The sequence below is a fragment of the Dasypus novemcinctus genome, chromosome 30, assembly GCF_030445035.2.
Source record: "Dasypus novemcinctus isolate mDasNov1 chromosome 30, mDasNov1.1.hap2, whole genome shotgun sequence".
Taxonomy (NCBI): domain Eukaryota; kingdom Metazoa; phylum Chordata; class Mammalia; order Cingulata; family Dasypodidae; genus Dasypus; species Dasypus novemcinctus.
In genome coordinates this window covers 22,827,131-22,849,624 of record NC_080702.1, presented here as the reverse complement: position 1 = coordinate 22,849,624, position 22,494 = coordinate 22,827,131, and the positions used below count along the sequence as shown (strand labels likewise).

Below are 22,494 nucleotides of genomic sequence, written 5' to 3'. Positions count from 1 at the left end.
ATCAGCCACCATGTCCACTTTTCCCAATCCAATGCCACCTCTTCTATGTGGACATTGGATTGGTTATGTCCATTGCACCTCTATGTGAAGAGGAGGCTCAGATTCCACATGGATGCTGGATGCAATCCTCCCACTGTCAGTTGTAATCACTCTAGGCTTCATGGTGTGGTGGTTGTCCTTCTTCAACTCCATCTTAGCTGAGTGTGGTAAGTCCAGTAAATCAGATTGTAGGTGCTGGAGTCTGTTGAGGCTCAGGACCTGGCTATCACATTGTCAGTCCAGAGATTCAAATCCCCTAAATATATCTTAAACCCCAACACTAACTGCACCTCCAGTACATTAGCATGAAAGTCTTATGAAGAGAGATCCCATTTGAGTCCAGATTCATCACACATAAACACCATTTCCAAAGAGGGGCCATCTGACCTGGTAGTTAACCCCATCGGCCATGACCATAACTCCCATGGGTCTCTTTAGCCCTCAAAGGAACCAATATCTGGGGGTTGTATCTGCTTTATCTGTCTCTCAGACTCTGCTCAGTTGTGCATAAGGGCAATCCTTCTAACAGCCTCCAGACTCTTTTAGAGACTCATAGCCATATAAACCCATTTCTCCTTTCCATTTCCCCCTTACATTAGGTCAAACAGCATTTTAAAGTCATGTTATTTTATGTAGACAGAGATATTCTGCTGATCCACATTGAACCTTCCGTATAAGGTCATTTTCCAGTTGCATCATCAGTTGGTAGTTGATAGTGGTCCCTCCGTGACAGGGAGGCTCATCCCCAGGTGTCATGTCCCACGCTGGGGGGAAGGCATTGCATTTAAATGCTGAGTTTGGCTTTGAGACTGGCCACATTTGAGTAACATGAAGGCTGACAGGAGGAAATTCCCAGGCACAATGCTGCTCTAGGCCTTGTTCTTATTTTAGGCTTATCATCTCACAAGCATAGTCATTAGCATCAGGGGTTCACTGTTGAACCCTCACTCCCTCCCAGTCCCCGCTGCTGCACCTGGGAGACTGTTGCTGCTCCCCTAGGGACCACGACAGAGCACCACTGGCCAGGAACCCAGTACCCCCCCCTACTGTGGTTTTTAATTGTTGCCGCTATGAGTATATCCAAACATTACCATGCACCCTGGACATATGTTCTGACAGCTCCCTGTCAGCCATATATCACCTGTCAATGGTATCCTATACCAGTATCCCTCCATTGCCATTGTTGAAACACTCTGTGATCCAGAACTCCCCGAAATTTGAAGCCCAATATAATGTCAGGGTCCCTTACTAGGGAATGGCATATAGCGATGTGTTTAAAGGTTAGATAAAGAATACGTGTTGACTTGGAAAAAATTCTACATCCTATCTTTTTTTTTTTTTTTTCCCCTAATTATTGAGCTTTTCTTCACAGGAGCCCTCGACCACAGCAATGCATATATATAATATACAGCACTCCCATACATCCACCACAAAACCTTTTCCCTTCCACAGCGATACCATTACACCCTATTCACATCATATTTCCTTAACGTGATGTACAGCGACTAAGACAATAGCTTTCAAACAAGGTGACATCTGTGCTTACATTGTGGTGCATACTTTAGGATACACAGTTTTTTAAATTCTTAGTTATCCTATGTTTTACATTATGGTTTACATTATCAGTCTGTCATCTCCTATATGTTATGGTGTAATATTACATGTTTTATATCCATCCTCGTGTATTCTCACGAAACTCCTCTCTTACCCCCCATTTACCTTGTTTCCACACATTTGACGTCCATTTTCCCTTCCACCTTGGTTCCCACAGTGACAGCCAACCTCTGTTTCCCGAGGAGCCACTTCCAGAGATAGATGGAATAGTGTTCAGGGTCTAACTTGCTCAACTACCCCAATGCCCTGGGAGCCACCCTTTCTTTCGAGGGATACAGTTCCCTCTATTTGATGGCATTAGTCCTACCCAGGATGTGGGTCCACCCCCACTCTCACTACTTGGGTTTCTACCCCATGGTGTCACCCACTCTGCCTGAATGAGCATTTAGACATTGCCCAGGAGCCCGTCCTGCATCAGACCCTCCCCTCCGAGCGTTCTAAACAGGTAACCCTCTATATTATATTTTGATATGATTTTCTCAGCATTTTACTCCCCACCAACACCTGACCCTCCTGTGGTCATATGCTACCCCTCCCTCCCCCCACTTTTGGGCAATGTTACCCATCTGCCCCTCTCCAGCCACCCTCAAACCCGCAAAGCCCCAACCAGAGGCAACCCCTTTCCCCCCTTCTATCTCTTCTTTGTGTTCATACTTACCACCATCTCGTCTTAAATTCCATCCCTGCAGACATCGGCTCACATCCTTCCTCCACCCTCCGATTTCTTGTAAGCCTATCGTTCAGTCTCTTGCTATCTAGGGCAGCTTGGTTATTTCATATCATTGAGGTCATGTAGTATTTGTCCTTCAATGTCTGGGTTGCTTCACTCAACATAAGGTTCTCAAGATTCATCCATGTTATCACATGTGTTTGTAGTGTGTTTGTTCTTAAAGCCGAGTAGTATTCCATTGTGTGTATATACCACATTTTATTGATCCACTCATCTGTTGATGGGCATTTGGGTTGATTCCAACTTTTGGCGATAGTGAACAGTGCTGCTATGAACATTGGTGTATATATATCAGTTTGTGTCCTTGTTTTCAGTTCTGCTGGGTATATACCCAGCAGTGGTATTGCTGGGTCATATTCTCCATCATTTTTGAATGCTAGTTTAGCTGGGTATTCTTGGTTGTAAATTTTTTTTCTTTTAGTACCTCGCCTATATCATACCACTGCCTTCTTGCCTCCATGGTTTCAGATGAGAAATCAGCACTTAATCATATGGAGCCACCCTTGTATGTGATGGTTTTCTTTTCTCTTGCTGCTTTTAGAATTTTCTCTGTGTCTTGAACATTGTATAATTTGACAAGTATATGTCTTCGGGTTGGCCTGTTAGTATTTACGGTGTTTGGGGTGCGTTGTGCTTCTGTGCACCCATCTCTCTCAGTAGATTTGGGAAGTTTTCAGCCATTATTTCCTGCAACATCCTTTCTGTCCCCTATCCCTTCTCTTCTCCATCTGGGATTCCTATATATGTATGTTTGTGTGTTTTGAAATGTCATTCAGGTCCCTAAACCCTAGTTGGATTTTTTTGTATCTTTTTATCAATCATTTCTACTATCTGTTTGATTTCCAAAGTACTGTCTTCCATGTCACTAATTCTCTCCTCTGACTCTTCTAATCTGCTGCTATTTGCTGAGAGTGTATTTTTGATTTCTTGAACTGTGGTGTTCATCACAATCATATCTGTTATCTTTTTGCCTGTGTCTGCAATTTCCTCTCCAAGTGTTCTCTTCATACTGTTAATCTCTTCCTTTACTTCATTAAGTTGGTCTCTAATATATGTTTTGAGATCTTTAATTACTTGTCAGATGTTCTGCTCCCCTTCCTGGTTTTTAGTTTGTTCATTGTATTCAGCCATATTTTCTTGATTATTGGTTTCATTTTTAGTTTTTTGTTGCTGTCTGGTCATCATTTTATCTTGATGGGTTTAATCAGTTCCTTAGCTTCTTTGTCTAGTCTTGGGGATTAATTAGTTGTTGTTCTTGCATAAGTGTTATGTCTTCTCTTTGTCACTTTGTTCTTCTTACTCTATTTTCTCGTTGCTGGGTAAATTCACTTTGAAGGAAAGTAGTAGGGCCAGGGAAAGCAAATGAGTAAGAAAAGAAAATTTATAAAGTAGTATTGGTAGTAAATGTTTAACAGAGCAACAATGTGAGATCTGGGAGAATGGATATTAGACTCTTGTAAGTTGTGTAGAGCTATAGCAGTAAGTAGATTACCTATAATGAGACAGTCAACTGAATATGGGGAGGAATATAGTGTGAATTAAAAAGCCAGTGTTTTAATGAGAGAGGGAAAGAGAGAAGAAAGACAGTAGTATCAAGAGTGGATAAAAGACAGAAAATATAAAAAAGATATTAGGAATTAAAATTCAAACAATTTTGCGTCCAAAGAAAGGGAGGTGAAATGTAATAGAAACAGTAGATGATGGAGGATAGGAAGATGTGGGGGAAAGGGGATAGCATAGGTGACAAAAATCAAATCACAGAGAAAAGAGGAAATGGAGAATGAGGTAACACAGCCAATGTGAAGCGCTCCTTGGAGCACCTATTCTATAAATGAAATAAAATAAAAAAAGAAGAAGAAAAGGAAAAAAAAACAGAAGAAAAAAGGGGGTGGGCACAGAAAAGGGATGGAAACAAGCAGGAAAAAAAAAGGAGAAAAGCAACAACATAAATGAAAAAGGACCTTGGGGGATAAAACGGTATAAAAGACCAGGAGACAATGCAATATTAGCAACCAAGACAAAAAAAAAAAAAAAGAAAAATGAAAATAAATCAGAAACGCCAAGGACTAGGGTAATCCAGGACCCCAGATGGACCTCAGGGCAATGTGAATTCAGGGATGGGAAGTCTGATATTGCAGACTCAAGGCTTGTGCGTCTCTGGAGCATGGGCCACCATGGTTTAAGGGACACAGTCCTGGGAACCATGCATCTGGTTAACAGGGTGGCTGCAAGCACCACAATGCAACACAGTCTTCTGGGATACCTGCAGCTGGGCGCCAGCCCTACGGGGAGGGATCCCACCCACAAACTCTGACCTCTGTGTCAGAAACCCAAAATTCCACCTCTCACAATAATCTCTTCTGTCAATGTCTCACCAAATCGAAATCCAGACACCTGCCCTGCATGCCCCTGAAATAGTCTGTTGGGGGCACTGCTGCACTATAAAGTGTTCAGGGACTTCCTGTCCTGACTGCCTGCCCTAGGGGGAGGGGCTCCAACTCAAACCTCAGACCTCTGAGTTAGAAACCCAATATTTCACCTCTCGCAATAATCTCCTCTGTGACTGTCTCACCAAATCAACTTCCAGACATCTCCTTCCCTGCAAGCCCCCAAGACAGCCTGCTCAGGGCTTGGGAACTCCCCAGCACAGCAAGGCCTTTGGGAAGCACCAATGCTGGGCCACTGGCCCCAGGGGGAAGCGTCCCATCCACAACCCCTACCTCCATGAAAGAGACCCCAAATTCTACCTCTTGCAAGAATCTCCTCTGTCACCATCGTCCCACCAAATCAATATACAGGCACTTGCTTCCCTGAAAACACCTCAAACAGCCCAGTCCAGGAGGACTCCAACCCTACTCAGCCGCTTCTTTGCTGACCCTATCATGACTGTTAATTATTGCATATCACTGAGATCACACAAAATTTTACTTTAGAGTCTACCTTGTTTCACTCAATGTTACCTTGGTTTTATCAGTATGGTGGAATGTACAGGAACTTCCTTTTTCAGTGCTTGAAAATAGTCTTTTGTGTGTATATAATTGTGATGGGTAGGCTAATGTGTCAACTCAGTCAGGTAATTCTGCCCAGTTGTTTGGTCAAGGAAGCATTTGGCTAACTAATACAAGGGCATTTATGGACTTGTCACTGTTGGCTTTATGGCACTGATAATCTTAGCTGATTACAATTACATCAGTCAGGGAGATTGCCATCAGCAATGAGCAATGCTTTATTCAATCAGTTGAATGCCTTAAAAGGAGATGAGATTCCAGCACTTAGTGAGAATTTCCCAGCTCATCTTTGGACAGCCAGTGTCTCTCAGAATGTGTCAAGAACCTTCATTGGATTTTCATTGGAGTCCCTTGTTGCAGCATGCTTGTGGAACCTAGACTTTTGCATCCCCACGGTCATGTGAGAGACTCTTAAATTTGCATACTATTGACAGATATCTCTTGTTTATTCTGTTTACCCAGAGAATGCTGACTAATAAAGCTTTGTACAGGGAGCAGTTCTTGAGGAACAAAGTCTTAAACATGGGGTGTCTGAGGTGGTTCCGGGAGTTTTGCAATTGGCTCTCTACTGTAATTGGACCAAGAGTATTGAGGACTCCCTTAACAATAACAAAGAGGCTCCTAACAGTCCAAGGTACAAGTTAGCAATCAAGATATGCAAAATATTGTCACTGGAATCCCCTACTTCCTTGCTTATAAGAAGCAAGGTTCTGGGTGCGATTGTTTTCAGCACCTTGAAGAGTTTTGTAGAGTCAAATGGTATGATGATGTTGGCTGACTCCTCCTATATAATCTGGATACTGTTAGAAAAGAAAGAGATAATTAAAGGCCTTCAAATTTGAAACTTCAATGCCACATATATGATGGGAAAATTTCTTTGTGTACTCTTAAAATATTGTCACCTATAGCCACAAGCTCAAAATATCTGTGAACCAACCTCAGACTCTCATTGTATGAGTAGCAGAGTTACAAAGGAATCTAAAATCTCAACTCTGCAGGGTTTGTACAGTTAAAATGAAGACACTGATTTTTAAAAGAGTGGAATCCAGAGACTTTGGATGAGGTATATAGGATGATGATAATATTGGAGGAGACATTGAAACCCGGAATTATGCTGAGACTTTACTGTTGTAGAATTTGAGAGAGGTTCAATTGTTTGTGTATAGAGAGGCCAAGACTCAGGAATGATTTTGAGAAGGCCAGACTCGGGAGCTTTCTGTTTGAATCCCGAGCCTGGAACAAGATTTTCAAATGTCTTTTATACAGAGATGAAAGGCCAAATGGTCCCTTTGTTTCAGTTCTCAATAGGCTTGAATTAGCATGTCTATCTTCTACATCCTAGGTAAGCTTTTAGCATGGACTCCAGACATTCTAGATAAGCTTTTAGCATATGTGGTTTGCATTTCCCCTAAATACTTAAAGTTTATAGACCTTGCATTCTTAAAGTGTTTCCTGGGACTGGAGTCATTGCCATTGTCACCAAGGGCAGGGCTGCAGCCTCTTACCCTTCCACACCCACAAGTCAAACAGCTTAGGTTATCTCTGAAGAGACAAAGAGCCTCCCAACCATAGCCCACATCATTTCCCCCCTTTGCCAAAGTTTAACTTGCTACGCTTTGGCATAATTACTGTTGGAGGTATGAGGTGGATGGCTGTTTGTTGTTTTGATTGATTATTTATCAGTCTTTAGTGCAGCATCCAGGACTGTTTTTAGAAGTCTAGAACTTTTCATTCTGGACAGCAGAATCTTGGGGCAGGGGCTTCCTGCAGTTATTCTGCTGCCACCAGCACTCACGTGGATTTCCAGTCAGCTTCCAGATCCATCTATTACATTTATTTTACCCTTAAAGAGTTTACACCTTTAATTTAAAAGGGGTGCTGAAGGGAGATGATTTCTGTAACTGCTTCCCGCTGGCCATGGGCTGTAGTCATTGCCTAATAAGGTGTAAACTTCTTATTTTAACTGGAGTAAGATGGATCTGGCATTCTGTACCAAGTTGGATGAAGTTTTCATATGGTTAATAAGATGTTCACTCTGAAAGAAACAAACTTAATTAAAAATTTGGAATACCCGTTTTTAAAAGAGGACATTGGATTACAGAGGTAGACAAGGATAGGTGCCTATAAAGATGGCACTCCTTTTTAAAAGCTGGTGGGAACAGCATATATATTCTTTTTTAAGTTATTTATCTTTAGAGAGAAATTGCAACAGACACTTAGCTTTGTCTGAAGACACATTCCAAACTGTTTAATGATTGGCACTCAATTAACTCTGTTAGATGATCCTGGTGAACTGGCACTCCTTGGGCAACTGGCTTCATTCAGGATTAGAACACTAAGTTGGAAATTTTCTTAGTTTTCAGCTGTGGGAGTTATCAGAACTACAGAATAAAGTTTTTTTACACCTTGGTTTTAATTGTACAATTTCTAGCAATTTTGACTTGTTCAATAGGTGACTCACCATCAGCAAGCAAGCCTCACCTTTGCTACACAGTAGAGTACAGTAGAATATAGTAAGTTGACTGAGCCTGGCTGAGACTGCCACCTTATGCTATAGACATGTTTATTAACTGTTTAGAAAATGAATTTACTAGGAATTTAACATGTCTAATATACATCTGCTCTTGATCCAAAATAGAAAAGATAATGTTATAATTATTAGGCATATATTTAGTACAGGATAAAAGTACAGCACTTAATATTAACTAGTGTATTACTTAATGCATAAGGATTCAGAGTTGCAATTATTAGTTTTAAGTTTTAGGTTTGTAATACTTTACATGTTATCTCTCCATGAGAGCAGGCCATAATGCCAGTTGTGTTTAAGTTTCACTTACAGTAGTATTCTGGTACCATGGCTCCAGTTAGCATGTTCTTCACGCAGTGAGCAAGTGGCAGCATCGTTGATTCTAGAGAGAGTTTCCAGTGTTCTACTAGCCTGGTGCATAGTGCTCTCTGGCACTATGGAACAGTGCCAGTCTGGAGGCGATATCCATTGTACACTTGGCGGTACTGAGTCATCATTGGCTGCTGCAGGAGCTTGAAACTGCAACGTAGTTTCCATTGATTTCAGGAGTAGAACCAGAGGCTGATATAGCAAATATTTTAATTGAGGGGCCAGTGACCAGCCTAGCCAATAACTCACATGGAGAGGCAAAATGCAATGTATACAAGGCCTGGTTTGAATGCACAAAAGAGTTTGATAATGTTAAAGTTTATTCCTTGTTTATATATATATATATTTTAAACAATTTAATGCAACGCATCATATATCAAATGACTGTTTACTTACACAATTTTACCATAAGGATAACAGTAGGTACTTTAGTAATAGAGGGGGAAGAAATTACTTTTCATTGTTAAAATGAAAACAGAATATTTCCAATAGAATCAAGATAACTTTTTATTAGTATTTACTTAAATATGTACTTTGCGGTGGCCTTCAGACAGGTTTTATTATCACGAAGTTATTTCTGCTACTAATACCAATCTAAGTGTTTAGTTAACAATGACTTTTAGAGCTAGAACTGTTTAAACATTTTCAGTTTGGAAGATGTTTTACAAACTCTTTATAATTGACTATAACCACATTGACTAGCCACCTCATGTTTAAATAAATTTATTAAATTATAATTACCAACCAAAGAAATTTATTTATTTAAGAGAGCATATCTACAATCTTTTTCCTTTAGCCTAATTTCACCACTGTGAACTTACAATTTTCATGACACTAAAGATTTTGTATATATAATGTTAATTTAGTTCATAAATTAACTATGGGGGATTACACTCAAGTTAAATAAAATTGAAACCATTATAGTTTATGCAAGGAATGTTCTTTTTTTCCCTTACAGGAAGCTGAAAACTTCCTTAAGTTATGAAAATGAATAATTTAAAAGCATACTGACTACCAGGTTTTAAAACACATTACACAATTACTTAATTTGTTTAATCATAATCCAGGAAAGATCTCTCCATAGTTTTTATGGACTTTACTTATTGAAATTTGTTAATCAGCCACTAATTACCTTTATTTTGTGGGAAAGAAATCTTCTGGAAGAAAATAAACTCACCAGATTGTGGAGAAGAAAATAATTTATTCTCAATCTTGCAAGAAGGGACACAGAGCCAGATATGGCTGGTGCCCTGAACAAAGAAAATTACACAATTTATACCCCTAAGCCTAGCACACAAGCTCTTCCTGTTTCTCCATAGATTGGATACTTCAGAAGTTACAGCTTATCTGAGAAGATCTAACTTTCCCATGCAACAGTTTATGATTTAACTGCTTCCTCTATCACATTCTAACCATTTTAGTTTTTACCTGCTCCCCTTTGTTAAATAAGGAATAGAATTTAGTGCTGAAATGGCACCGACCTAGCTCCTTCTTGGGCATCCTTCCACTGCCCATAGGACTGGCCTAAGCTGGTCTCCTCCACTGCTGTCCAACCCGGGAGTGGGAGACTGAGGCAGCAGGTCACCAGGTTACAACAATCAACTTTTTTTTAAATGTGAAAACTAACCTAATCTTTGTTTGTTTGTTTTTTACATTTTATGACTGACAAAAGGTTTAAACTGGGAAATTACCAGGCAAACTAATTCTTAATTCCCTGGCCTAGTAGATAGGTTTAATCTGCCACACCTAGTCTTGCCTTTAAAGATCTTGCAAAGAGGAGGCTCTTTCCCAATTATTTCTATAATCAGGTTTCTATATGACTTCTTCATCCTGCTTAGTTTAATTTGAGCTTTAAGAACATTTATTTACATATATAACTGCATATTTAATTTTTTAACAATTTGAATAGAGCTCTTTTAAGAATTTTCATTTGTTAATTTGATATTAACATCCTGATGTATGAAGACATACACTGAGCAAATGGGCAGACACAAAGAGTTAGACACAGAAACACAACTCATTGATATTACTTATAATTTGCATTATTTTATATACTGTTTAGGTTAATTTGGGGTCCAGAAATATATATTACTTATATAACTGCATATTTAACCTCAACAATTTGAGCAAATAGGCAGACATGAATAGTTTGACACAAAAACATAACTTTAGTTACTTTAAACTTCTAATATTTACAAAGCAAGTGTGACTGCAAAACATTTCAAAGACTCCTGAAACTTTTCTTAATTTGCACTATGACTGTGCAGTTTTACACTATGACCATGCAGTTTTACACGAGAATTTTCTTTCTCAATTAATGGATTGTAACTAAAATGTTCTCAATGCTTTAGCACTTTTTTTTGTTTCAGAACTTTATATTTTACTTTGAATTTAGCAGAATTTTGAATAAGCAATAAGATTAATTTTATATATATTTACTGAGGCTATTTGAAGCCTCAGGGAGACAGACTGGTTTCTCTCATTAATTGCCACTCTTAGGAACACTGACCATCAAGGCAGGAGACTCCCCCCCCCCCTTTTTGATTTGAGATAATAAAACTCCCGTGGTCATTTAACCTTATTCTATCAGGCAGCAATTTATTTAGTTTACACTTGAATTCATGAGAGAAAGGGTTACTAATACCAGGACAGGAGAAAGTGATGTCCCAGCTCTTCTCTGGCCTGTAGGGCAGAAGCTATTATGAAATAGCCATAGCAAAGGCAAGGGGCGAGGTTAGGCTTGAAGTAACCATAAACAAAGGAAAGGTTAGTTTAGAATTTACACTTAAATAATAGTTTCAGGCTAAATTAACTCAGCTATAATTTCAGTTATTATCTTTTCACTGTTTTATAATATAAATGCATTTATAAATGATTTTAACTCTTAGTTACCATTTTTATTAATTTTTAAAAACCTGTTAATTTTATAACACTTTTAAACACCTTTCATTCAACTTATGACATAGTAAATGAACTTAACCATTACTTTAAATTTTCTTTGAAGGTAAAATAAATCTCTTGCAGTTAGTTTGAAATAAAAAGCTACTTTTCAGGATTTGATTTCTAGAACATAATGTTCTTTTAAAAGAGATAAGACCCTTCTTCAAACACTGAGGAAATGATGAGGTTAAGGCACAAGACGCTATTTTGATAAAACAGATTTTCTTTGTATACTGATCTTACTCAATTTTAATCATAAAAGTTTCCTTCCACAAACCTTCTACACTTTCAGTATTCATTCAGGTTTTGTCCCACACTCTACTCTTTCCAATAATCAATCATTTTATCTTAGGACAAAATCATCTTCTGTTTCCTTAACAATAAAAACACATTCTATATCTAAGTTACCAGGCAAACTTCTTACAATATATAATTTGCATTAATACTAAACAAGCTTGTTAAAATAATGAACTTTTCTTTGCTTTAAATACTTAGTAGCATGTAATACCAGAAACAGTTTTTTTCCAATGCAAGTTGGCAGGGAAGGCTGGTATTATCAATTCAGTTTTTGTTTAATAATGACTTTCTGCTATTAGCCATTTAAATACCTTTATTTAAGCAATGCATTGCTAAAACTTTTATAACTAGTTATACCTTTAAGACAAATTTTACCTTCACAGAACACATTCTCTTACTTAAAGTTACTACAATACCTTCTAAGAACCTGGGCAGAATGCAAACGTATTTTGGCTTTGACACCCTATGGAGGGAACTTTACTGCATTTATTCTGATTCTGCTTTTCATCCCCTTCACTTCCCCCCTTCCAGGCAGTTGGGTGCACAACAATTAAACAGGAATGCGGCTTATGAATAGAAGGTGTGGACTCACTGGAAAGGGGCAAGCCCCTCTCCCCTTTCTAGCTTTCAGTCAAAATGAGCAGACACACAAAATGAGCAAATTTGGCAACTCTCCTGGGGACCTAGCCACCCTGACTGGGGCAGCCCCAACAAACTTGGGTGTGTGGCGCAGACACAGATGGCCTTCAAGCCCCGGTGAAGGGGCAGACCAGAAACAAGACAGCAGAGCATGCACAAACATCTAGACTCCACAAACATCCAGACTCCTCAAAACTGCCCCATGATCATTTCACCCTCTTGCCTATGGCAAGGGATGGTTCTAGCTCTACTGCATTTTACTTTACATAATGACACAACTCCAACAGTAGCATTGAGCTGACATAGAAACACAACGGTCACTAATCTGACCCACAAGCTCTCTCTCTATATTTTTAGCATGGCTGCCCCCACAGCCATCACAAACCTTAGAACACTTAACATTTGGTATAAAGCAAATTCATTCACAATTTAGCACCGTAACAAAAGATTTCAGCTAGATTATTTCCACTGTTTAACTTTACACCCAGACCAAGCTCCACTAGAAAAGGCGATCCATTTTCCTGTAACCAAGTTTTGTTTTGTTTTTTTCAATCTAGACCAATTTCCAGGACATTAGGACTCGAACCTATAAAAGCCCTTCCTATTAAAATCAAGACTCCACTCCTTTAGTGGATGTGAGACCAGTACCAGATTCTAACATGCAGTTAGACAAACCTAAAACGCCAGGGCTTTTCCCCAGTTTTCTCCTTATCCCAGGCCTAGAGAGAATGGCTTCCCCCCAGTTTTCTGGGGCTACTAGGGTTCTTTTGGGAGGTGATCAGCCTCCCCTTCCTAGCAATTAAAGCTAGGGCTTTCCAGACTGTGCTCACCCAGGGAGTCTTACCTTCTTCCATGTTCAGAGTTCTTTTTGTTCCCAGAATCTTTCTCCTCAGACCTTCCATTGCCCTCAACTTTTGTTGGGAAGATTCTGGTGGAGCCCACATCTTTTCTGGATTAAATTTAATCCAGGGGCACCCAGATTTGGGTTTCACCCAAGTCCTCCCGGCTTCCTCGGGGATTTGGAAGGGGCAGCAAAATGCTACTGTCCCTGGTCTTCATTTGCTGTCCCACCAGAGTCACCAAAAATGTTGTAGTTTTGAGAGAGGCTCAATTATTTGTGTATAGAGAGGCCAAGACTCAGGAATGATTTTGAGAAGGAAAAATGGTTTATTGATGGCCAGCAAGACTCGGGAGCTTTCAGTTTGAATCCCGAGCCTGGAACAAGAGTTTCAAATGTCTTTTATACAGAGATGACAGGCCAAATGGTCCCTTTTTTTCAGTTCTCAATAGGCTTGAATTAGCATATCTATCTTCTACATCTTAGGTAAGCTTTTAACGTGGACTCCAGACATTCTAGATAAGCTTTTAACATATTTGGTTTGCATTTCCCCTAAATACTTAAGGTTTATAGACCTTGCATTCTTAAAGTGTTTCCTGGGACTGGAGTTGTTGCCATTGTCACCGAGGCCAGGATTCCAGCCTCTTACCCTTCCACACCCACAAGTCAAACAGCTTAGGTTATCTCTGAAGAGACAAAGAGCCTCCCACCCATAGCCCACATCATTACCACATGAGCTGCTATGGCCTGACCTGTCAAAACCACACATTTTCAACCTTGTATCATCCAGCCTCCATCCTGTCCCAGGAAGTCTGAATCAACTTCCAGCCCTGAGGTGTGTACCACCCAAATTGAAGCCTGACCTGCCCAGCCCCCAGTCTGCCCCAGCCCTGTGGGACATACCGGCCAAACTCCTGTATGCACTGCTGAGCCTCCAGTCCTCCCTGAGGAAACTGCCTTCCAACCCCTGCCTGAAGAAATAAATCCTGTCTCACCAGAAGAAAATGCTAGGGGATGCCTTAAGGTCAGTAGCTTGCTAGGCATTTCTAATCCTTCTCCTCACCCACCCCCACCACCTCTCTTATTTTCAAGGCCTATTACTAGACGAAAATCACAACAAGCCCCCAAGGTGAAATACAAGTGTGATCCAAGAGGAAGTAAGGTATACTCAGAAAGAACTGCATGAGTTTTCCATCTCATATAGACACACATCAGGGGAATATGTGTGGGAATGGATAGTAAGAGTATGGGATAATGGTGAAGGGAAGATAAAGTGGGATCAGGCTGAATTTATCGATAAGGGCCCACTAAACAAAATACTGGATTCAACATGTAGCTCAAGGGTTAAGAGGGCTCTAGCAGTTTGTTCTTATGACTGACTGAAGCATGGACCAAAAGATGGCCTAGCATGTCTTAGGTTGAGATGCCCAAATTGCCCTTGCATACAGTAGAAGAGGAAATTCAAGGGCTTACTGAGATTCGAATGCTAGAATGGATTTACCATTTGAGAGCTGCCCACCCACCCCAGGAATGTCCAGAGGACACACCTTTAACCTGGGCTATAATGAATAAATTTGTAAGACTAACTCCATCTTCCCTGAGTAGCTCTGTGATTGCTCTTCTCTGTAGTCCAGATATTACTTTTGGGTGGGCTCTGATGGAATTAGAATCCTTAAACTTTATGGGAATGATCAGACATTGGTCTGGTAAAAGCCAGATTTCAGCAGTTAATTGCCAAAGTCAAGGTGGGAGTGACTACTTCAATGAAAGGCAGATTCAGGGAAGCACTAAAACTAAGTGCACTGAGTATGAGTCATATAAAGTTATGGCCTTAGATAATACATCACTGGGGTACCTACCAGTGAAATAGGCAGTCTACTAAATTTCTTTCAGATCTGTAAAAGCAGAAGAGTTCAAGGTCAACTGAACAAATGCCTACCTCAAATTACAGACACAGAGAATCATGACACCTTAATCATTTCACAGACTTGAAACAGTTTATAGACCAAGAGCTCCTTGAATGAGGCGAAGGCCAGGGCTCCTGGGGGAAGGATCCTGTTAAACTGCCCAAAATGTATACTGTTCTTCCTCCTGCCATTCCCCCAGGAGATCTACAGCCTTCTACCAGAGTAACTGTGCACTGAGAAAAGGAAATGATCAGATATTTCAGGGATTATTAGACACTGGCTCAAAAGTGACATTAATTTCAGGAGATTCAAAATATCACTGTGATCCAATCAGAGTAGGAGCTTATGAAGATCATGTGATTAATGGGATTTTAGCTCAGGCCTGTCTCACAGCTGGTCCAGTGTGTCCCCAGCCCCGTTTTGTGTTTATTTCTCCAGTTCCAGAATGCATTATTGGAATAGACATAATCAGCAACTGGCAAAATACCCACATTGTATCCCTGATATGTGGGATGAGGTCTATTGTTGGAAAGCCCAAGTGGAAGCCACTAGAACTTCTCTTGCCTAGCAAAATAGTAAATTTAAAAAGCAATACTGGATTCCTGGAGGGACTGTAAAAATTAGTGCCACCATCAAGGATTTGAAGGATGCAGGGGTGGTGAATTCCCACAACAAACACATTCAACTCTCTTAATTGGCCTGTACAGAAAAGTGGTTGATCTTGGAAGAACAATAGATTATCATAAAGTTAAGCAGGGGGTGCCTCCAATTTCAGCTGTCCCAGATGTGGTATCATTGCTTGAGCAAATCAACATGTTCCCTGGTACCTGGTATGCAGCCATTGATTTGGTGAATGCTTTCTACATTTCTATTAGTAAGGACCACCAGAAACACTTTGCTTTCAGCTGGCAAGTCCAACATATACCTTATTGTCCTGCCTTGGGTGTATCAACTCTCTAGCCCTACATCATAATATTTTCCACAGGGATCTACTCATCTTTCCTTCTCTTAAGACATCACAGTGGTCCATTATATTGATCATATCATGTTGATAGGACCTAGTGGGCAAGAAGTAGCAAAAACTGTGCATGTATTAGTAAAGAATTTGCATGGGAGAAGATGGGAGATAAATCCAACTAAAATACAAGGTCCTTTACCTCAGTGAAATTTCTAGGTGTCCAGTGGTGTGGGGCATGTCAAGATATCCCTTCTAAAGTGAGGGATAAACTGTTGCATCTGGTACCTCCTATGACCAAAAAAGAGGCACAATGCTTACTTGGTCTCTGGGTTTTGGAAACAAAACATTCCTCACTTGGGTGTGCTACTCCAGCTCAGTTACTGGGTGACCAGAAAAGCTGGTAGTTTTGGGGGGGGGGGGGAACCAGAACAACAAGAGACTCTGTGTCAGGTCCAGGCTGCTGTGCAAGCTGCACTACCACTTGGGTTATATGATGCAGCAGTTCCAATGGTGCTGGAAAATTCAGTGGCAAATAGAGATGCTGTCTGGAACCTTTGGCAAGCCCCTATAGGAGAATCACAGTGCAGACACTTAGGATTTTGGAGCAAAGTCCTGCCATCCTATGCAGGTAACTACTCCCCTTTTGAGAAACAGCATTTGGACTGGTACTGGGTCTTAGAGGAGTCTGAACACTGAACCATGGGCCTTCAATTTACCATGAGACCTGAGTTGCCTATCGTGAGCTGAGTATTGTCTGATCCACCAAATCATAAAGTTGGGCATGTACCACAGCACCCCATAATAAAGTGGAAGTGGTATATATGAGATAAAGCTCAAGTGTGTCCTGAAGGCATAAGTAAGTTACATGAGGTAGTAGCCAAAATGCTCGTGGTCACCAACACTGCCATATTAACTTCTTTTTCCCAGCCCACAGCTTTGATCTCTTGGGGAGTCACTTGTAATCAATTCACTGAGAAAGAGAAAACTCAGGGCTGGTTTACAGATGGTTCAGCATGGTATATGGTACCACCCGAAAGCGGACAGCTGCAGCACTTAAGTCCCTTTCTGGGACTTCCCTGAAGTACAGTGGTGAAGGCAAAGCCTCCCAGTGGGCAGCACTTTGAGCAGTGCACCTGGTTTTCTTTTTTCTTGGATGAAGAAATGGTCAGAGGTACACTTGTACGCTGATTCATGGGCTAATGCCAATGGTTTCATTGGATGGTCAGGGACTTGGAAGGAATAGGATTGGAAAATTGGTGACAAAGAGGTCTGGGGAAGAGGTATGTGGGCAGACCTTTTTGAGTGGGCCAAAAAATGAAAATATTTGTGTCTCACATGAATGCTTACCAGAGGGTGACTTCAGCAGATTAAGTTTTTAATAATCAAGTGGATAAGATGACCTGCTCTGTGGCTAATGCTCAGCCTGTTTTCCCAGTCACTCCTGTCTTTGCCAATGTGCTCATGAACAAAGTGGCCATGGCAAAGATAGGGATTTGGTTATGCATGGCCTCAGCAACATGGGCTTCCCCATACCAAGGCTGACTTGGCTACAGCCACTGCTGAGTGCCCATTCTGCCAGCAGCAGATACGCACACACATACCCAATATGGCACCATTCCTCAAGGTGTCTAGCCTGTTACCTGGTAGCAGGTTGACTACACTGGACCCCTTCCACCATGGAAGGAGCAGAAATTTCTTTTAACTGGAATAGACATATACTCTGGATATGAGTTTGCATTTCCTACACACAATGCTTCTTCTGAAACTACCCTCCCTGGATTTACCAAATGTCTTATCTACTGCCATGGCATTCCACACAATATTGCTTCTGATCAAGGAACCCATTTCACAACAAATGATGTGCAGGAATAGTCACATGCCCATGCAATTCACTGGTCTTACCATGTTCCCCCTCTCCCTGAACCAGCTGGATTGATAGAATGGTAGAATGGTCTTTTGAAGACTCAATTATGGTACCAATGAGGTGGCAATACCATACAGGGCTGGGGCAATGTTCTCCAGGAGGCTGTGTATGCTCTAAATCAGCATCCATTCTATTGTGATGTTTCTCCCATAACCAGGATCCATGTGTCCAGGAATCAAAGGGTGGAAAAGGGGTGGAAAAGGGCACCACTCAATAATACCCCTAGTAGCTCCCTAGGAGATTTTTCACTTCCTGACCCTGCAACCTCAAACTCTGTTGGTCTACAGATTTTAATCACCAAAGGAAGAGTGCTGTCACCAGGGAACACAACAGTGATTCCATCGAACTGGAAGTTAAAATTGCCACCTGACCACTTTGAGCTCCTCTTACCTCTGAATCAACAAAGAAGGAAATTACGATACTGGCTGGAGTGATTGATCCTGATTATCAAGGGGAAATAGGACTGCATCTATATGATGCAGGTAAAGAAGAGTTTGCCTGGAATACAGGAGATCCTCTAGGGAATCTCCTCATACTGCCATGTCATATGACTAAAGTCAATGGGAAATTGCAACAACCTAATTCAAGGAGGAGTAAAAATGGCCCAGAATCTTCAGGAATGGAAGGTTGCATCACTCCACCAGGCAAAGAACCACAGGTAATGGAAATATGGAATGGGTAGCAGAAGAAGGTAGTGATAAATATGAACTTCAAACACATGACCAGTTACAGAAATGAGAACTGTAATGGTAAAGAATCTTCCTTCTTTCATTATGGTGTAGATTGTATATATATACAAAACAAATTTCTTTGTCTTCTTCCACAAAGTTTTCCCTTATCATATAACAAGTTGTATCAATTTCATGTCATAATATTTGAGGATATCAAGTTTAAGAATGAATATTACCGAAGACCTTGCATCATATTCTGTATGGAATTAATGTATTTCCAGTAGTAAGCAGGAGAGTTCAACATTGTTTAGTCGAAATACATATATATGCATGTTTGTTACTGTTTTTACTGAGAGACTAAGTATGGTTTAAGGTAATGTGTGTGGTTGCCAAGTTGACAAGGGATGGACTGTGATGGTTAGGCTAATTTGTCCACTCAGCCAGGTAGTTGTGCCCAGTTGTTTGGACAAACAAGCACTGGACTAACTGTAATACAAGGGCATTTATGGACTTTAGTCAACATTCATTTTATTGCAGTGGTAAATCATAGAATGCTGTTTAAAATTACATCAATCAGGGAGATTGCTAGCAGCAATGAGTGATGCTTTCTCCAATCATTTGCATGCCTTATAAGGGGAAGTGATTCTAGGATTGAGTGAGAATTTCCTTCCTCGTCTTTAGACAGCCAGTGTCTCCCAGAATTCGTCAAGAACCTTCAATGGACTTTCGTCAGAGCTCCTGGTTGCAGCCTGCCTGCAGAACCTGGACTTGTGCATCGCCACAGTCACATGAGAGACTCATAAAATCACATACTATTGACAGATATTTCTTGGTGATTCTGTTTCCCTAGAGAACCCTGACTAATACAATAATATATTGCTATGCATTCATTGATTGATGGACATGAGCTTCTTCCATCTTTTTGGCAAGTGTGAATAACAGTACTATGACTACCAGTGTGCAATATTATTTTGGGCTGTTCTCTTTCATTGTTTTTTGGTATATACCTAGCATTGTGATTGCCAGGTCATATGGTAGTTCTATACTGAGCTTTCTTAGGAACTTCCAAACTGTTTTCCAGAAGACCTGTATCATTTTATATTGCCACCAGCAATGAATGAGTCTTCTTCTCTATGTACGTCCTCTCAAAAACTTATTATCAGGAAGCAGCTGTAGCTCAATCTGTTGGGTACCTGTCTGCCATATGGGAGGACCTGGGTTCATGTCCCAAGGCCTCCTTGTAAAAAGGCAGGCATGCCCACATGCCACAGAGAGCCACCAGCCATGCACTGCAGAATGCCACCAGCCCACAAGTTCCGCCCAGCCTGCAAGCACTGCAGAATACCAACTCAGCAAGGTGACACAACAGAAATGGAGACCAGCAAACACAAAGAAGAGCACACAGCAAATGGACAGAGAGAGCAGACAGCAAGCAAGCTGCAAGGGGGGGATAAACAAACAAACAAACAAACAAAAAAACCCTTATTCATTTTTTTAAAGATTAAGAATAGCCATTCAATTGAATATGAAAGGGTTTTGTTTTGCCTGTCCCTGATGGCAGATTATGTTGACTATCTTTTCATTTGTTTACTCACTATTTTTGTATCTTCTTTGGAGAGAGATATCTTCATGTCTTTTACCCAATTTTTATCTGGTTGTTTGCCATTTTCTTAAATTGAATGATTTCTTTATATATACTGGATATTAATCCTTTATCAGATATGTGCTTTCCAAATATTTTCTCTCATTGTATAGGCTGTCGTTTATCATTTATGATAAAGCCTTTTGAGCAAAAGGAATTTTAAATTTTGATGGCTTCCCATTTACCTGTTTCCTTTTTGTTAACAAATCAGATTTATTGATACATATTAAAGGTATTTGTTATAATCATATGTTTTTGTATTCCTCACCTCAATCATTATGAAAGCATTTTAATTATTTCCATAATAGTCATAATAATAATATACAATATACAAAAACCTACAAGAAAATTCTTTACCCTTTCAATCTGTTTTCTCTGCTATACATAGCTCCTATTTCTGGCTACTCTTGCACAATTATTTCTCTATTAAGCATTTATTATATATTATTTATAATATATATATTATTTATATAAATTAATAGAATTTATTTAGATATATTCAAATACTCTATGAACTATCTAAAGTTGAATGAGTGACCACTTTTTGTATAATCACAATGCTATGCATACATTATCAGAAAAAATTTCAAAAATATTTCTTTACTCCAATAAAAATCTCCATATGCCAATAAAAATCTCCATATGCCTTAGCATGCCTTTCCTAGCCCTCCATAACCACTAATTAAATTTCATCTTTATCAATTGATTTATATTTACATTTTATATAAATGAAATTATACATTACACAATATATTTACTTCATAGTAATGCAGTCATACAATATTTGCCCTTTTGTGTCTAACTTGTGTCACATCAATATAATATCCTCCAGGTTCATCCATGTTCTCCTATGCTTTACAATTTCATTTCTTTTTATTGCTGAATACATCAATTTCTTTATCCATTCAGTGGTGGAAGGACACCTGTTATATTTTCAACTTTTGGCAATTGTAAATATCACTGTCAACACAGGTGTGTAGATGTCTATTCGTGTCACTGCTTTCTGTTCTTTTGGGTACATACTCAGTAGTGGCATTGCTGGATCACATTGCAAATCTATATTCAGCTTCCTTAGGACCTGCCAAACACTCTCTCTTTTTCATAGCAGCTGTTCTGATGGGAGTGATATGATATCTCATTGTTTCATTTGCATCTTCCTAATCATGAGTGATGTTAAACATTTTTTCATTTTTCCATTTGTATTTCTTCTTTGGACAAATGTCTTTAGAAGTCTTTTGGCCATTTTAAATTTTGATCATGTGTTTCTTTATTGTATGGTAACATCTGTTTATACCTCATGGATATTAATCCTTTATTGGGCATGTGATTTTTCCAATCATTTTTTCCCATTAAGTTTCCTTGCTTTTCAGCCTTTTACAAAGTCCTATGAGGGACAAAAAGTGTTAATTTTGAAGAGGTCCCATTTACATTTACATTTTATATAAATGAAATTATACAATATGTTACACAATATATTTACTTCATAGTAATGTCATACAATATTTGCCCTTTTGTGTCTAACTTGCTTCACTCAGGATAATATCCTCCAGGTTCACCCATGTTCTCATATGCTTTACAATTTCATTTCTTTTTATTGCTGAATACACCAATTTCTTTATCCTTTCAGTGGTGGGAGGACACCTGTTATATTTTCAACTTTTGGCAATTGTTAATATCACTGTGAACACAGGTGTGTAGATGTCTATTCGTGTCACTGCTTTCTGTTCTTTTGGGTACATACTCAGTAGTGGCATTGCTGGATCACATTGCAAATCTATATTCAGCCTCCTTAGGACCTGCCAAACACTGTGTCTTTTTCATAGCAGCTGTTCTGATGGGAGTGATATGATATCTCATTGTTTCATTTGCATTTTCCCTAATCATGAGTGATGTTAAACATTTTTTCATTTTTCCATTTGTATTTCTTCTTTGGACAAATGTCTTTAGAAGTCTTTTCGCCATTTTAAAATTTGATCATGTGTCTCTTTATTGTGTGGTAACATCTGTTTATACATCATGAATATTAATCCTTTATTGGGCATGTGATTTTTCCAATTGTTTTTTCCCATTAAGTTTCCTTGCTTTTCACCCTTTTACAAAGTCCTATGAGGGACAAAAAGTGTTTAATTTTGAAGAGGTCCCATTTATCTATGATTTTTGTTGTTGTTGTTTTTACACTTGCTTCGGGTGTAAAGTTCTAAAAAACCACCACATATCACAATGTCTTTAAGATGTTCCCCTATATTTTATTCTGGTAGTTTTATGGTACTGATTTTATATCTAAGTATTTTATTCATTTTTTGTTGCTTTCTGTATAGGGAATGAGATAGGTGTCCTCTTTCAATCTTTTATTTATAGATATCTAGTTCTTGAAACATGGTTTGTTGAAGA

General features: G+C 39.5%; 1 protein-coding gene across 4 annotated transcripts in view; it reads left to right on the top strand.

Annotated features, from left to right (window-relative positions):
- The window catches only part of LOC131276944 (zinc finger protein 705F-like), a 194,058-nt gene that overhangs the window by 99,041 nt on the left and 72,523 nt on the right, over positions 1-22,494 (top strand). The window contains exon 5 of one of the 4 annotated variants that reach the window (XR_009184157.1): positions 18,078-18,448. The exons of 2 other annotated variants lie outside the window; for them this stretch is intronic. Coding sequence is in view for 1 of the 2 variants with exons in the window: in XM_058290571.1 (XP_058146554.1) it covers positions 18,078-18,224 (147 nt within the window). In the remaining variant the exon portion in view is untranslated. Of the gene's footprint in view, positions 1-18,077; positions 20,354-22,494 lie in introns of those variants that run through there. One more of the 4 variants, XM_058290571.1, reaches the window with a different exon arrangement.